Raw genomic sequence first — 16,925 nt, 5'->3', positions numbered from 1 at the left:
TTTATTTCAAATAAAATGGAGTATAAAAGTAGGCAAGTTTTGCTAATACTATATAAGGCACTCATCAGACCACAGATGAATAGTTTTGGTCCCTTAGCTAAGGCAAGATATATTGGATTTGAAGCAGTTCAGAGAAGGTTCACTAGGCTGATACCAAGTATAGAGGGATTGTGTTGTGAGGAGGTTGAATCAATTGCGCAAATACTACTTGCAATTTAGAAGAATGAGCAGTGACCTCTTTGAAACTTTGGGAACTTGACAGCATAAATACAGAAAGGTTTCCCCTTGAGACAATTCAGGATTAGAGGCTGTAATGTCAGAATCAGGGGATGTACCTTCAAGACATGAGGAAGAATTTTTGAAGGTATTGATCTGTCATATTCTTTACTGCAGAGAGTTGTCAAAGCTGGGTCATTCAAGTACATTCAAGTCTGAGGTGGATGGACTTTTAATCAGAAAGAGAATCAAGTGATATGGGAAAAAGCCAGGAAAACAGAGTTAGGGATTAATGTATTGGCCATGATCTCATTGAATGGCGGAGTAGACCCGATGGGCTAAATGCTCCTAGGTCTTTATCTTAATTACTGTATGCCAATTTGCTTGTAGCTCAGGTATTAATCCTAACATTACCTTTGCGGTTCTGTTTTTAATTTGCGTCTTTTGCTGCTTAGACTCCCTTCTCAGAACCTCTTTTTGTCCTATGTCATTGGTAACCACATGGACAATACATCTGGATCCTTCCTGTCCTACTCCCAAGTACCTCATCAGCCCGAGGAGCTACCTTGAACCATAGCATCAGACAGTCTGTGCAGCCTTTGGGACTCAACGTGGGTGGGAGAGAATAGTATCTATCCCCAAATTGTACTGTTTACTAAAGTTTCTTGCTCCCTGCACCATGATGCGTCAGATTACTCATCCTCCCTGTGTCATCACATGAGCTGCAAGGACCTTTTTAAACCTATTGGATAAATTCCAAGGGCTGAAGATCTCCACCTCCTGGATTCAAATATCTATCTCTTAGACTTCTATTCTTAGCCAGGAGCCAGATTCCAAGTACCTAGCCTAATAGGTGTTGTGGCCCCCATCCGGCGGATAATGTCCAGGTATTTTGTCTTTCGTAATGCATCGCACTGTTGAAAGCTCAGACTCCAACTCATCAACTGTGAGCCAAATTGCTCAAGCTGCAAACACTGCAAATGTGACTGCTGTGGAAACCTCATACTGCAGTAGCTGCACATTACCTAGTCTGCCGTCTTTGTTGTGCTTTATTTATCAGAACAGACTTAGAAGTATCGCTCAACAAATTATCTGTGGTATCAAGTGTTTTACTTAGTTAAGCAGTGAATTTAGTGCAATACTTCCATCTCAGCGGTACTTGGTTATACACAGAGCAAAAACATGTAACATGTGGTCAGTATACTTTGATAGAGAAATTTGCTTTGTATTGCTCAGTTGATAGCTTTTGAGGAACAAGGAAGAAATGGGGCTCTAAACAAAAGAGAAAATAAAGGTGTGCATTTTTATATATATATTATATATACACATATTTTTCAAAAATTCGACATCTCAAAAGTGTTTTGCTAATTCATTTTAAAGTGTGGCCATTGTAATGGAGGTAATGTGGTAGCTAATTTGTATTCATCAAATTCCCACAAGTAGCAATTGATAAAGACGAGTTAATTTGTTTGTTTGAGAGCTATACATTGACCAGGACCAAAGATAATTTTCCTGGACTAGTGTCACGGGATCTTTTACATCCAGCTGAGCAGGTAGATGGGACTTTGGCAAAAAAAGAATAATTGCAGACGCTGCAAGTCTGAAACAAAAACAGAAATTGCTGGATAATTCAGTGGGTCTGGCAGCATCTGTGAACAGAAAGCAGAGTTAGTGTTTCAGAACCTCACGTGGCCCTTCTTCACATGTAGATGGGACCTTTGTTTAAGGTCTTGCCTGTAAATCAGCACTTTTAAATGCTCTCCTTTCTCATTTTGCTTTGATATGTCAGCTTCTATTTTTGCATCCAAATCTTGGAATGGAACTTTAAGCCAGAATGTTGTGACTGGAGGTGAGTGTGCTACCAACTGAACAATGGTGGAGATGGCAAATTTATTAAGAAACTCAAACAAAAATCCACTATTTTCAAGAATAGACTTAGAAAATGTCCCATTTAAATATCAGTCTTGTCTCGAACTTTTAATGTTTTCGTTCTTGTTTTTCTCATTTACTGCTATTTTGTTTCCACAGGGAGCAAACAATTAGCATTGAAAGTGTCAGGAATCTAGCTGAACCATGACAGACATAAAGAACTTCTTGTATGCTTGGTGTGGAAAACGCAAGGTCACTCCGAGTTATGATATCCGTGCAGCTGGTAACAAGAACAGGCAAAAATTTGTTTGTGAGGTATGATATTTGTAGTTTTATGTTCTGCCAATTTTGACCTCTCTTCAATTTACTGCCTGAGACCTTGTGTTAATAACTGCCTATAGAGTGGCAACAGAAATAGCGAGTAGGGAATTTAGACTTCAGTGTTTTAAATCTCTGAAGTTTTTCTGTCTTTGAGACCAAGCTTGAAATTCTGTTTACTTTGGGGCTAAGGTCAGACTTAGATATTTGCTGGTTTGAAACTTTGGCGGGGTAGGGATATCACCTTGGGCTCAAATGCAATTAATCACACCAGTAAATAAGTTAGTTTAAAATGTTTGCTATTCAGGAAAAAGAGTAATCATTGTTTTATTCAATGTACATTAAAGTAATAGAACTACAAAATATATTTGCTCACCAACACAATCTGTCTGCCAAGCAGACAACTACACATCTGTTAAGGTATCCTGGCAGTTTAGTTTATGCTCCCTTCTCATTTTCAGCTAAGCATTCTCCTCCTACAATGCCACTTTATCATTATGTTGGCCCCTTCTTTCTGATTGAAGTTGTCATTTTCTTCTGTTTCTGCAGCACTTGATTGTTTGTGTTAAGCACCTGTGCCTAGCTCTTGCTTTTTCCTTTCCTCGGAAAAAGAAAGCTAAGTAAGAAGGGACTGTATCCTTCTGTGATGTTATTGGAAACATTAGAGTCAACCTTTCAGAAGAAGGGGATGGTCAAGCAATCTGAAGTATCCTCATACAAATGCAGATCTTTCTTATAATCTTTGCTCGGACAAGAACGTGTGTCTGAATCAGTGTTTTAAATAAATAGTGTAATAGCTTTTACAGCACAGAATGCTTAACGAAATGTGACTTGAAAAGAAGAAAACTGAGAGAATATTCATCCATGACACTGTTTTATTTAGGTTCGAATAGATGGATTTAATTATACTGGTATGGGAAACTCCACCAGCAAAAAGGATGCTCAGACAAATGCTGCCAGGGATTTTGTCAATTACCTTGTTAGGACTGGAGTGATGAAAGCTGATGAGGTTCCTACTTTGAAGGTGGTTGCACGTTTAATCATTTCTTCCTTTCATTATTTGTATTATTCTTTTTTTTTTACTGTGAAGCAGAAGCTTTATTTGAAATTTATCTTTTCTGTGTTGTAGTTTATATTTCGCTATTGAATCAATTCTATGTGAATGTTTCATAGTACCCTCGGATACAGATGACCTTACAATGCTTTAATAACTCTTTTAATCTTTAAAATGCTTCAAACTACATTCTGTCCTGTTCTAATGAATTTATCAGAATTTTTTTTTTTATGTGAAAGCTTGTGGACTATTAGATGAATGTTACAGAAGAGGAGTTTTATATGTTCAGAAGCTTGAACTTAAATATGAATGAAAGAAACCTAAAACTTGTATGTACCTCTATTTTATGACGTTTGTTTTTGGTTTCAAAATTAAGGAAGCTTGCTTAATTCCACCAGTTCCTTTCTTCATGTACTTGATTTTGGCAATCTATCTGATCACTTATTGACATAATACCCACCTACGAATATACACTTGGTGGATGTAAACTATTTAATTAAATTTTGATGGTTACTTTCTTTAACTTTTGATAGGGAATTGAACCCGATTGTGTTAATAGTGGTCAAAGTAGTGTGACGGAGGAATTGCCATTCGGTGGGCCTTGTGCTCCTCACTTAACTTTGAAAAAAGAACAAGGTAAGTCATTGTTTTTAAAGTAGGACTGTATCATGTTTAAAATGGACTCTGAACATATTCCTGTGTGTTTGGGAAATGTTAAAACAGCAAATGAAAGGTCTTCCATGGTGAAGTTCCAGTTTTATTTTATGAAACCTAAATTAATGTTTTCACCATTTGTGCCACATAAGCTGAGTTCATGCAGTAATATCTGGTCTGTAGTGAGATTAATCATCCATCTGCTTGGATTATTTTTGTACTTTTTATTACTTCCCTACAACTCAGTAGTTGTTGGACATAAATGCTCACTATGTATTACGTGCTAGTGCCTTATGTTATTTACGTAACAGTATAGTCTGTTGCACTTGAACTGTGGAGAACATATGGCCAAACTTCCCATCTTCACTTGCTTTGTCAATGACCTCCCCTCTATCAAGAGGTCTGAAATGGGCATGCTTGCTGATGATAGCACAATATTGAGTACCACCAAATGTGACTCATCAGTTACTGAAGCAGCTTAAATATATATGTAGCAAATCTGGACAATGTTCAAGCTTGGGCAAGTAACATTCGCACCACATTAGTGCCAAGCGACAGCTAACTCCAGCAAGAGAGAATCTAACCATAGCCTGTTGACATTCCAATGGCATTACTGTAGCTGAATCCCTCTCTGTCAACATTGTGGGAATTGCCATTGACCCGAACTGTATTGCAAAAACTATATAAATGCTGTGGCAATAAGAGCACATCCGAGGCAAAAAATCTGCAATAGTTAACTCACCAAAGTCTGTCCACCATTTACAAAGTGCAAGTGAGGAGTGTGGTAGAATACGTACAGCTCCAACAACACTCAAGATGCTTGACATCATCCAGATGAAAGTATGTGGCTTGATTAGAACCTTTGACGACATTCAACATTCGCTTCCTTCGTCATTGACGCATACTGGAGATAGAGGCGCGCTGCAGTATCTTACCAAGTCTTCTGCAACAGCACCTTTTCAACTCCATGACGTTTACCACCTAGAAAGCAAAGGAGGCAGATGCATGCAAACATCTCCAGAAGCAAGCTCCCCCTCCAAGCCATGCAACATTCTGACTTGGAACTAAATTACCACGCCATTGTTATTGGGTCAAAATTTTCAAATTCCCTTTCTAACAACTCTCGGTGTTCCCTACACAAAGGACTGCAGCAGTTCATGAGCGCAGCTCACTACCACCATCGTTAGGGCATTTGGAATAAGCAGTAAATATTGATCTGGCCAATGACACCCACATCTCAAACAAATTAAAAAAACTTTTATTAAAATTTGGCAGCCTTGTAAAAGTTGTACTGTAATTACAGGAATGTAATTAGACAATAAACATGAAGTGAGAATGACTACCATTGACATTATGGCTGCATTTGGTGTCTTGGAGCCCAAGTAAAGTTGAAGAGTGGGAATCAGTAAAAATGTTCAACACTGCTAGAGCCAGACTGAGCATAAAATAAGACGATGCTTTGTTTTAGAGTCCAATCCTTTCCACTCCAGTGTAGTCCTGCAGGGCTTCTTTTGGGTAGTGTGCTAATGTCAACCATCTTCATCAGTGACAGTATAAGGTTAGAAGCAACATTCTGTCAAAGCTGCACATGAACCTCCTCCAGCATTGTATACATGACAATCAGCATCAACATTGACTTTGGGTTCCAAAAGTCATTGCCATGCATAGACTTTGGAGGTCCACAAAGCTGGAAAGAAAATTCCTTCTAAATTTTCCGAATCAGTTCTTGCCTTTCCAAATACATGTACATCCTGTCCCTCAGGATTCCCTCCAACAACTTGCCCACCACTGAGGTCAGGCTCACCGGTCTATAGTTCCCTGGCTTGTCTTTACCACCCTTCTTAAACAGTGGCACCACGTTTGCCAACCTTCAGTCTTCTGGCACCTCACTGGTGACTATCGATGATACAAATATCTCAGCAAGAGGCCCAGCAATCACTTCTCTAGCCATCCATATTGTGACGTTTGTTTGTCTTGATGCTCAACTCTCTGTTAAACATTGCTTTTGAAGCTCAAGCCCCTCTCTGGCATGGCAATCGCTGCTATGTTTTCTGCAAATGAAGGCAATGGGTTGAGGTGATGCACCTTTGCTAAAACGTCCTTTTCTATTGGTTTTCTTCTTGGCTAGTTGAGCTTTCCGATTTGACTTTATCTTCCAGTGCCTTTCAAAACAGTAAACATCCATCCACTGTCATGGCCATTGTTGATCACCTCCCAGTTGTCTGTGTCCACCATCCTTGTATCTCACTTGCTGTTCTCCTTATATTGGGGATGCAGATGTCCAGTGGATTGTGACCTGATAGCTAGTTCACTGTGTGGTAGATCTTTGGGTATTCAGCTGTCATTCACTGATGAAAATGACCGAGTTGTCACGTGTTATTAATTTATTCACTCACTATCATCCTCCAGAGCTCTTGCTTTAATGATCTTTTTCTAGTTAAACCAGACTTCTTGCAGAGAGTCTCCCAATTTGTTGCCGAAGATGTCCTCTATATGGTATGATACTGCAACATCACCTATGTAGAGTAATTCTGAGGAACTTGTTTACCTTTGTCTTGGATGTCAGGTGGGCAAGGCTGGACAGATTTCTGTCAGTTCTGAGATATAATTAGATACTATCTGTAAGTGTCTAGAGGGCATATGATAATGATGCAAATTAGGCGAAACTGGTGATGGAAGAATTGATAGCTGGAAATCACAGTTTTAAGGTGACAAATTGACAAATTTTTCTCTTCAGCCAGCAAGTTGTTATGACCTATAATGCACTGGCTGAAAGTAAGGTAGAAGCAGTTTTAATGGGTAATTGAATAAATAAATGAAAAAGGCAAAAACAGGGAAATAGGAAATTAACAGGGAATGGGATAAATTGGTTAACTCAATGAAATAGCCAAGGGCTAGGATCATCTTGTGCCGTAACATTTTATGATTCAATTAAGGCAGCTGTGTTAATTTTGATCAGGATTTAAATGTGGTAAGTTTGTGAATTTCTGTGCACCACATCCTAACTGGAAAAGTGTACCAAGTTATTTTATGTGTCATGGTGCCATAACCACCTCTTAGGCATAATGGTTCTTGTATTGGTTTTAAACAAATCTCAGGTTTATGATGTGATGATTATATCAGGTACCAGCAACTTGAAAGCATTATAAGAGTGCTATTAAATTTGATCTGACTGTTTAGTAGAAAGAATTTTCAAAATATTATTTAACTATTACTGTTTAAATGCTTTTGTGTTTGCAGATGCTGACAGTGGAGAGGGTAAGGGAGGAGGATTCAGTGGTTACTGGGAACGTGGAGCCAATTTAAAGGAATATTATGAGAAGAGAGATGAACAGGAAGCCCAAGCAGTAAGAGAATTTATATGGTGATAAGAGCTGTATTGTAAATGTCTTCAAACTTGTAAAGAATATTTTCTGTGCAAACTTGCTAATAAATGAGAATTTAAAAAAAAAGTGATTCTGCTAATTCTGGAAAACCAAAATAAAAACAGAATGGTGGAAGTACACAGCAGATCTGAGAAGGACCTGGAAAATATACAATGTGGGGAAATGGATAGTGACGTCTTGAAAAATGTCCATATTACAGAGGCCGAGGTGCTGGATGTCCTGAAACATATAAAGGCGGATAAATCCCCAGGGCCTGATCATGTGTACCCTAGAACTTTGTGGGAAGCTAGGGAAATGGTTAGGCCCCTTGATGAGATATTTGTATGATCGTTAGATACAGGTGAGGTGCTGAAAGACTGGAGGTTGGCTAACGTGGTGCTGCTATTTAAGAAAGGTGATAAGGAAAATCCAGGTAACTATAGACTGATGAGCCTGACGTCAATGGATGCGCAAATTGTTGGAGGGAGTCACGAGAGACAAGATTTACATGTATTTGGAAAGTCAGGGATAGTCAGCATGGCTTTGTGTGTGGGAAATCATGTCTCGTGAACTTGAGATTTTTGAAAAAGTAACAAAGAGGATTGATGAGAGCAGAGTGGTAGATGTGATCCATATGGACTTCAGTAAGGTGTTCAACAAGATTTCACATGGGAGACTGATTAGCAAGTTTAGATCTCATGGAATACAGGAAAAACTAGCCATTTGAATACAGAACTGGCTCAAAGGTAGAAGATCGAGGGTGGTGGTGGAGGGTTTTCAGACTGGAGGCCTGTGACCAGTGGCGAGTCCGAAGGATTAGTGCTGAGTCCACTTCTTTTTGTCATTTATGTAAATGATTTGGATGTGAACATAGGAGGTATAGTTGGTAAGTTTGCAGGTAACACCAAAATTGGAGGTGTAGTGGACAGCAAAGAAGGTTGCATCCAAGTACAACGGAATCTTGATCAGATGGGCCAGTGGGCTGAGGAGTGGCAGATGGAGTTTAATTTAGATAAATGCGAGGTGCTGCATTTTAGCAAGCAAATCAGAGGGACATACACTTAATGGTAAGATCCTAAGAAGTGTTGCTGAACAAAGAGACCTTGAAGTGCAGGTTCATAGCTCCTAGAAAGTGGAGTCACAGGTAGATAGGATAGTGAAGGCTGTGTTTGGTATTCTTTCCTTTATTGGTGAGAGCATTGAGTACAAGAGTTGGGAGATCATGTTGCAGCTGTACGGGGCATTGGTTAGGCCACTGTTGGAATATTGCATGCAATTCTGGCCTCCTTCCTATTGGAAAGATGTTGTGAAACTTGAAAGGGTTCAGAAAAGATTTACAAGGATGTTGCCAGGGTTGGAGGATTTGGGCTATAGGGAGAGGCTGAATAGGCTGGGGCTGTTTTCCCTAGAACGGTGGAGGTTGAGGAGTGACCTTATAGAGGTTTATAAAATCATGAGGGGCATAGATTGGATAAATAGACCACAAGGTCTTTTCCTTGGGGTGGGGGAGTCCAGAACTAGAAGGCATAGGTATAGGGTGAGAGGGAAAAGATATAATAGAGACCTAAGGGGCAACTTTTTCACACAGTGTGTGTTAATGTACGAAATGAGCTGGCAGAGGAAGTGGCAGAGGCTGGTACAATTACAACACTTAAAAGGCATCTGGATGGATATATGAATAGGAAGGGTTTAGAGGATTATGGGCCAAGTTCTCGTAAATGGGATTAAATTAGGTTAGGATACCTGGTCGGCATGGACGAGTTGGACCGAAGTGTCTATTTCCATGCTGTACGTCTCTATGACTGTGTGGAAGAAATATCATCACAACCTTTTATCAGAACATTTTCTGTGTGAAATCTCTTGAATTTTGAATCGATAATGTACTAAGTTATGTAAGAAAATGCAAGTGTTTAAAGAGATGAAACCTCTGAATGGAAAGTTGTTCGGATTGTCAGCTCAGAAATATGTTTGTACCTGTTTTTAATTTCATATATTTCAGTTAACCTGCATAACCAATAGAATAAATAATCTCCTTGGATGCTGCCTGAACTGCTGTGCTCTTCCAGCACCACTAATCCAGAATAAATAATCAGACATGAGATTCCTTGGTCTCGTAGTGACGTGATCTTGAGTTACACAAGGAGTTTTGACTTCTCATCAAATGTGGTTGTACTTTAATCAGTGATGTCTTCAGGTTCAGTAATGAGCAAGATTAGCTAAGATTCTCGCTCCTGAAAGGGTACACAATGCTTGAAAACTCTATGAATCCTTGGCAAGTCAGAGTAGGGATGCTGTCCACCACAATTTTCACCTGCCTTTCCTAGTTTTAATACTGGTTGACATTTAGGTGTACCTCTTGGTGTATGGTGAACGCTAAGTGCATCAGCACATTTTGAGCTTGCTTAGATACTTAATGCATTTATTCCTGTAATGATTATTTTATGATATTTCCTACTGTAAGGTTTTTTAAAACTTTGTCATGACAGCTTTGTATACATGTCTTTTTAAGAAAAACAAATCTCCCCTCCCCAGACTCTGGAATCTGAAGGTTTGGATTTGAATGCTGGTCTTCATGGCAACTGGACACTTGAAAATGCCAAAGCTCAACTTAATCAATTTTTCCAAAAAGAGAAGATTCAGGCAGATTATAAGTATTCACAAGTTGGACCTGATCACAACAGGTTTGGCATATTTTAATTTGAATCAGCTGAACAATTCTACAGTAATGAACTCGATGGTTTTTATTTCTTGCAATTCTGAAATAGTAATTTAGTAGCCTTTTAATCCCTAATTGTCAAATGAGGCTAAATTTCAGTGATGGGAGCAATGTAGTTGTTGGCTGCATGGTTTCCCCCATGAGTGGTGAGTGCACAGCTGTGCAGGATATAAAAGCAGTAATTCTTCCAGGGGCTACACAATACAGAATAACATACATTTAAAGATGTAAGTGCACTTTTTGAGATTAGATATTCTTGCAATTCTATCCTGATTTACTGTCATAAATGCAAAGATTGCCATTGGAGTAGCTCATCCTGGCTAATATTTAATCCTTGATTAACTTCCAGGAAAAGAGCTCTGCTTGTTAATGTTATTAATAATTAACAAATCAAATGCAGCTTCGTTAGTTAAGTGCATGTATCTTTTTTAGGACTTAAATGGTGCATTGTAAATTCTACTTATTCCTTAAGCAGCAGAATTTATTATTTTTATTACGGAATTGAGCACTAATTGAGTACATTTCAAGTTCTTCTTGCCATAACACAACCTAGATGGCAACGGTCCATTATGCACAAAATAAACATTTGTTAATTATTCAACGGTAAATTCTTGTTTTTTTTCTAGTATTTACCAGCTGTCCTGGACCTTTTTGTATCAACAGTAACTGCAAGTGCTGACCAGTAATCCTCCAGGTTTTTTGCAGTGCCATTCTGAACAATCCAATGGATGCATAAGAACTTGTGTTTTCTGTGCATTTGAACTCCCACCATGCTTTAGACAAGAATGTTAGTATCCGTAAGGGAAGAAAAGCCAGAAACGATAGAGTTCAGGGGATGAGCAGGAACGCACTTCGAGATTGTTTTTGCAATATCCATCTGCAGCATCATTATACTTTTATTGAGCTTGGTAACAATGCTGTAGGATGTAATTATAATGCTGAATGCTAAATTGCCTGTGAAGACATTTCTCCTCATTTGATCAGTTTGAACTGTTCAGTAACTTAAATGTTTAAGAAGTTTAATCTGTAGTATTGTAAATTTTGTTTAACATAAAAAAGGTTAGCAAAAGTGTAGTCTACTGTTCAGTTTACATTAAGATATTTTGTTACCTTTGAATATATCAATATTAAGATATGAGTTGTGGTTTTCTGATCCTTCTACTCAGTAGAAGTGACAGAATGTTGTTAAACGCTTTCAACACTGAAGGAGCAGGGAAATGACGTGTTGTGCTAGCTTGTCAAAAAGATATTTGCAGGAAAAATGTTTTTAAATTTTATTCCAAAAAAATGTAACAGTTACAGCTAATGATTTTCTTTTGATTAAAAGCTGAGTTACTCCATACATGATGGTATGGTACCAGCATGTTTCTCAGCCAGCTTTCTTTGTTTATATAGAGCTTTCTGTGGGGTAGTTGTCCAGTACCCCTATGAATGCTAAGAATATTTAAGCATGGTATAGTAGGCACCTGCTATTTTGGAAGAAAATAAGTGGATTTGTATAATTCTTTTAGACTTCAAGCTGCAATATATTGTTCAAAAATGATTTCAGTTTATTTGGAAATTTTGTGACTACTAGGCTAAATAGCAGGAATCTACTGTACAAAACCTACTTTTAGGAAAGTGCTAAATTATCAGATTTCATTCTATTTCCTAAAATATTATGCAGCTTTGCATGGTAACTGTGAGTATAGAAGATAGTAATTGTCTTTGGAGAGCAAAAAACATTGGTGCACATCAGTGGGCAGAAGGATCTGACCTGTCTACTTTCAAGTGCATGGCAAATATTTTTACAGCAGAGATGAATGGCATTTAGGTAGAAAGCTAAACAAAAGTGACAAACTTGTCACTCCTTTAATCTGTCATGGGGTGAGGTGACACCAGAAATCTCTCTTGCAAACATGTGATGTTGCTTAGGCTGCACTAAGCTATCACATGGTATCCTTCCATTGTAGGAATGATGGTTCAAGCAATCATAGACAGCTGTTGATTTCTGGTGTCACTTTTCCTATAGGTGTTCTAGGGACCTAGGGCTGATGGAGATTGGAACTTTACTGAGCTTGGCAGAGAAACATACTGGCATCCAAGAGTGGTGGATATTGGGCCTATTGACAGGCTTCTCTGAATCGTGAAGTTGCTGTGCTTGATCTCAGTTGACCCAATATAGGATCAGAAGTGAGTTGTACAGATTCAAAACATGCATGGTTCTGAAAAAAAAAACTGGTTACCAAGAACTACATTCCAGGACTGAGTCATACATTGACGGGGTAACTTACTTTGTGCAGTATCTTTCAAAATGCACAACCAAACTTGTTTGTAGATTTGTGTGTGAACTTAATATTAAAAATTAAGTTCTATGACAGTACCAGAGTTTATTTGTTCTTAAGTGGAACTAGCCAGTCAGGAAGATAGTTCCGCCTCACTAGTTTTTCATTCAGATGCCAATGCATGGTTAAAATTACCATATATATGTATATAGAGTGCTGTGAATACAAATGCTCTTGTTTATGCTAAATGCAAGAATGGTTTTCTGAAATATATTTCACTGACATTTTTTAAAATTTCAGATATAATGCAGTCTTAAAATCTTTATTGTGTTCTGTCTTTCATTTATATCAATGCATGTAATAGAGCTTATCTCTAATAGAAAATATCTTTCTGAATTTACTGCAGAGATGAGTAGTCATCTTAATGTTAATTGACTAAGACCAGAAGCTAAAAAGACTGCATGCAAAATATTAGATACTTAAGCTAGAGCACAAAGTTCTTAATGAGCAGGAAATTCACTGCCTTTTGCTGAACATTGTTTTCTTATATACGTCAATCCTTTATTTTGTTTGTATCACAGGTAAAAAATGGATTAATATTTCAGTATGATTTTTTAAAAATACTACCACACCAATGGATGGCAAATATTTTTTTAAAAAGTCTAAATTTGTATATGGCAAATGATGGGTTACGTAAGCTGCTGTACTTAGTTGTGATACACAGATGATGAAAATTAACTAAATTTGGCTTGTGAAACAATGAATTCCATACGATGTAATCCCTACCAGTTTTGGAATGGCCTTTGGCATCCTCCAGAGGTCCCCAGCATCACAGATGCCAGTCTTCAGCCAGTTTGATTCACTCCATGTGATATCAGGAAACAGTTGGAGGCACTGGATACTGCAAAGGCTAGGGGCCTTGACAATGTTCTGGCAATTGTACTGAAGATCTGTGCTCCAGAACATGCCGTGACCCTAGCCAAGCTGTTCCAGAACATTTAGACTACATTGGCACCTACCCGACAATGGAAAATTGTCCATGTGTATCCTGTACACAAAAAAACAGGATAAATCCAACCTAACCAATTATCATTCTATCCATTTCCTATTGATCAACAGTAAGGTGGTGGAGGGTATCATCAACAGTGATATCAAGCGGCATCTGCTCAGTAATAACCTGCTTGCTGATGCTCAGTTTGTGTTCCACTAGAGCAACTTAGCTCCTTGGTTCAAACATGGACGAAAGAGCTCAATTCAGGGGTAAGGAGAAAGTGAGTGCCCTTGACATCAAGGCTGTACTTGACTGATTTGTGGCATTAAGGAGCTCTAGTAAAACTGGAGTCAATGAGATTCAGGGACGACTCTCCGCTGTTTGAAGTCATATTTGACATGAAAGCTGGTTGTGGTAGTTGAAGACCGTTAATTCAGCTCCTGGACATACCTGTAGGAGTTCCTCAGGGGAGTGTCCTTGATCTAAGGACGACTTCACCAATTGCCCCGCCATTAGGTCAGAGGTGGGTTTGTTCGCTGATGACTGCACGTTGTTCAGCACCAGTTGTGACTCCTCCACCACACATGACTCAGCCGTCAGTGTTGTGCCAGTTATATAATAATTGGCATTGTTTAACAGATGCTTGTTGTATTTGTTTCTTAATCTCTTTGAAATATGAGTTTGTGTATAGTTTAGACATCTGACCCTTTCAGAAGCTTCAACACAGGTAACATTTAAACTGTCCTAAAATAGATTACTGCCTTCTGTAGTTTTGCCTTCTGTGCTTGCTGCAGTTAATGCAGAATGCTGTATTGTCAGTTAAACAAGTACAACTGTAGTAAACGAATCCAATTTGTTTACTATTATTTGCAATATGGAGAAAGTGAGTACTGCAGATGCTGGGGATCCTGAGTTGAAGAGTGTGGTGCTAGGCAAGCACAGCTGGTCAGGCAGCATCCAAGGAGCAGGAGAATCAACGTTTCGAGCATGATCTCATCAGCAGAAGCTCATGCTTGAAACTTCGACTGTCCTGCTTCTCGGATGCTGCCTAACCGGATGTGCTTTTCCAATACCATACACTCTTCAATTATTCACGATGTGCTGGGCATTAATGAAATTTATTATAAATTTCAGTAACAGTGGGTTGGTAGAAGTGCTGAAATGACAGTGTTAATTTCATGTTGTGCATGTCATTTCAGGAGTTTTATTGCAGAGATGACTATTCACGTGAGACAGCTGGGAAGAAGTAAGTACCCACTTAAATTTTGATGTGAAAGCCTTACTCTTGACCGTAGGACTTACAAGGTTATTTTAACAAACTGCAATAACAGCTCAGCTGCCATGTGAGAGTCTCTAAATCAACATCAGCCCAGCAAATCTCACACATCGATGCATACAGATGTACAGCACGGAAACAGACCCTTCAGTCCAACTTGTCAATGCCAACCAAATATCCCAACCCAAGTTAGTCCCACCTGCTAGCACCCAGCCCATATCCCTCCAAACCCTTCCTATTCATATACCCATCCAGATGCCTTTTAAATGTTGCAATCATGCTAGCATCCACCACTTCCTCTGGAAGCTCATTCCCTACATGCGCCACCGCCTGCATGAAAAAGTTATCCCTTGGATCTCTTTTATATCTTTTTCCTCTCGCCTTAAATCTATGCCCTGTAGTTCTGGACTCACCCACACCAGGGAAGAGACTTTGTCTATTTCGCCTATCCATGCTCCTCATGATTTTATAAACCTCTTTAAAGCAACCCTCAGCCTCCAACGCTCCAGGGAAAACAGCCTCCGCCTATTCCAACCTCTACCTATAGCTCAAATCCTCCAACCATGGCAACATCCTTGTAAATCTTGTCTGAGCCCTTTCAAGTTTCACAACATCTATCCAATAGGAAGAAGACCAGAATTGCATACAATATTCCAACAGTGGCCTGACCAATGTCCTGTACAGCTGCAACATGACCTCCTAACTCCTGTACTCAATACTCTGACCAATAAAGGAAAGCATACCAAATGCCACCTTCACTATCCTATCTACCTGCGACTCCACTTTCTAGGAGTTATGAACCTGCACTCCAAGGTTTCTTTGTTCAGTAGCACTCCCTAGGACCTTACCATTAAGTGTATAAGTCCTGCAAAGATTTGCTTTCCCAAATTGCAGCACCTCATTTATCTAAATTAAACTCCATCTGCCACTCCTCAGCCAACTGGCCCATCTGATCAAGATCCTATTGTAAGCTGAGGTAATCCTCTTCGCTGTGGTTTAGTATCTTCCCCCATCTCCTGCAGCTCCACACAAAGGCCCCCTTGCTCATCTTTGAGGGGCCTTATTCTCTCACTAGTTACCCTTTTGTATTTGTAAAACCCCTTTTGGATTCTCCTTAACTCTGTTTGCCAAAGCTATCTCATGTCCCCTTTTTGTCTCCAGATTCCCCTCTTAAGTATACTCACACTGCCTTTATGCTCTTCTAAGGATTCACTCGATCTATCCTGTCTAGTACCAAACAAAAGCTTGCTTCTTTTTCTTAACCAAACCCTTAATCTCTTTAGTCATCAAGCATTCCCTACACCTACAGCCTTCCTTTTCACCCTAACCTGTGAACATCTGCCCCCAGTCAGCTTTTGTAAGTTCTTACCTAATACCATCAAAATTGGCCTTTCTCCAATTTAGCACTTCAACTTTAGATCTGGTCTGTCTTTTTCTATCATTATTTTAAAATTAATAGAATTATGGTCGCTGGTGCCAAACTGCGCCCCCACTGACACCTCAGTCACCTGCCCTACCTTATTTCCCAAGAGTAGGTCAAGGTTTGCACCTTCTCTCGTAGGTACTTCCACATGCTGAATCAGAAAATTTTCTTGTACACACTTAACAAATTCCTCTCCACCTAAAACCTTAACACTATGGCAGTCCCAGTCTATATTTGGAAAGATAAAATCCCCTGCCATAACCACCCTATTATTACAGATAACAGATCTCCTTATAAATTTGTTTCTCAATTTCCCTCTGACTATTAGGGGGTCTATAATACAATCCCAATAAGGTTATCATCCCTTTCTTATTTCTCAGTTCCACCCAAATAACTTCCCTGGATGTATTTCTGTGAATATTCTCCCTCAGTACAGCCGAAATGCTATCCCTTATCAAAAATGCCACTTCCCCTCCTCTCTTGCCTCCCTTTCTATCCTTCCTGTAGCATTTGTATTCTGGAACATTAAGCTGCCAGTCCTGTCCATCCCTGAGCTATGTTTCTGTAATTGCTATGACAGCCCAGTCCCATGTTCCTAACCATGCCCTGAGTTCATCTGTCTTCCCTGTTAAGCCCTTTGCATTGAAATAAATGCAGTTTAATTTATCAGTCCTACCTTGTTCTCTGCTTTGTCCCTGCCTGCCCTGACTGTTTGACTTGCTCCTGTTCTCAACTGTACCAGTCTCCGATTGATCTCTTTCCTCACTATCTCCCTGGTT

The 16,925-nt window shown here is 39.2% G+C and overlaps 1 protein-coding gene across 2 annotated transcripts in view; it reads left to right on the top strand.

Annotated features, from left to right (window-relative positions):
- dhx9 (DEAH (Asp-Glu-Ala-His) box helicase 9) overlaps positions 1 to 16,925 on the top strand; it is a 73,565-nt gene that overhangs the window by 16,473 nt on the left and 40,167 nt on the right. The window contains exons 2-7 of one of the 2 annotated variants that reach the window (XM_043699530.1): positions 2,245 to 2,400; positions 3,287 to 3,427; positions 3,991 to 4,093; positions 7,352 to 7,458; positions 10,009 to 10,157; positions 14,647 to 14,693. In XM_043699530.1, coding sequence (XP_043555465.1) covers positions 2,290 to 2,400; positions 3,287 to 3,427; positions 3,991 to 4,093; positions 7,352 to 7,458; positions 10,009 to 10,157; positions 14,647 to 14,693 — 658 coding nt within the window. In that variant the 5' untranslated portion in view covers positions 2,245 to 2,289. Of the gene's footprint in view, positions 1 to 2,244; positions 2,401 to 3,286; positions 3,428 to 3,990; positions 4,094 to 7,351; positions 7,459 to 10,008; positions 10,158 to 12,276; positions 12,365 to 14,646; positions 14,694 to 16,925 lie in introns of those variants that run through there. The other variant, XM_043699531.1, reaches the window with a different exon arrangement.

The sequence above is a fragment of the Chiloscyllium plagiosum genome, chromosome 11 (assembly GCF_004010195.1).
Source record: "Chiloscyllium plagiosum isolate BGI_BamShark_2017 chromosome 11, ASM401019v2, whole genome shotgun sequence".
NCBI classification, from domain to species: Eukaryota; Metazoa; Chordata; class Chondrichthyes; order Orectolobiformes; family Hemiscylliidae; genus Chiloscyllium; species Chiloscyllium plagiosum.
This window is presented reverse-complemented; position numbering and strand designations above follow the sequence as displayed.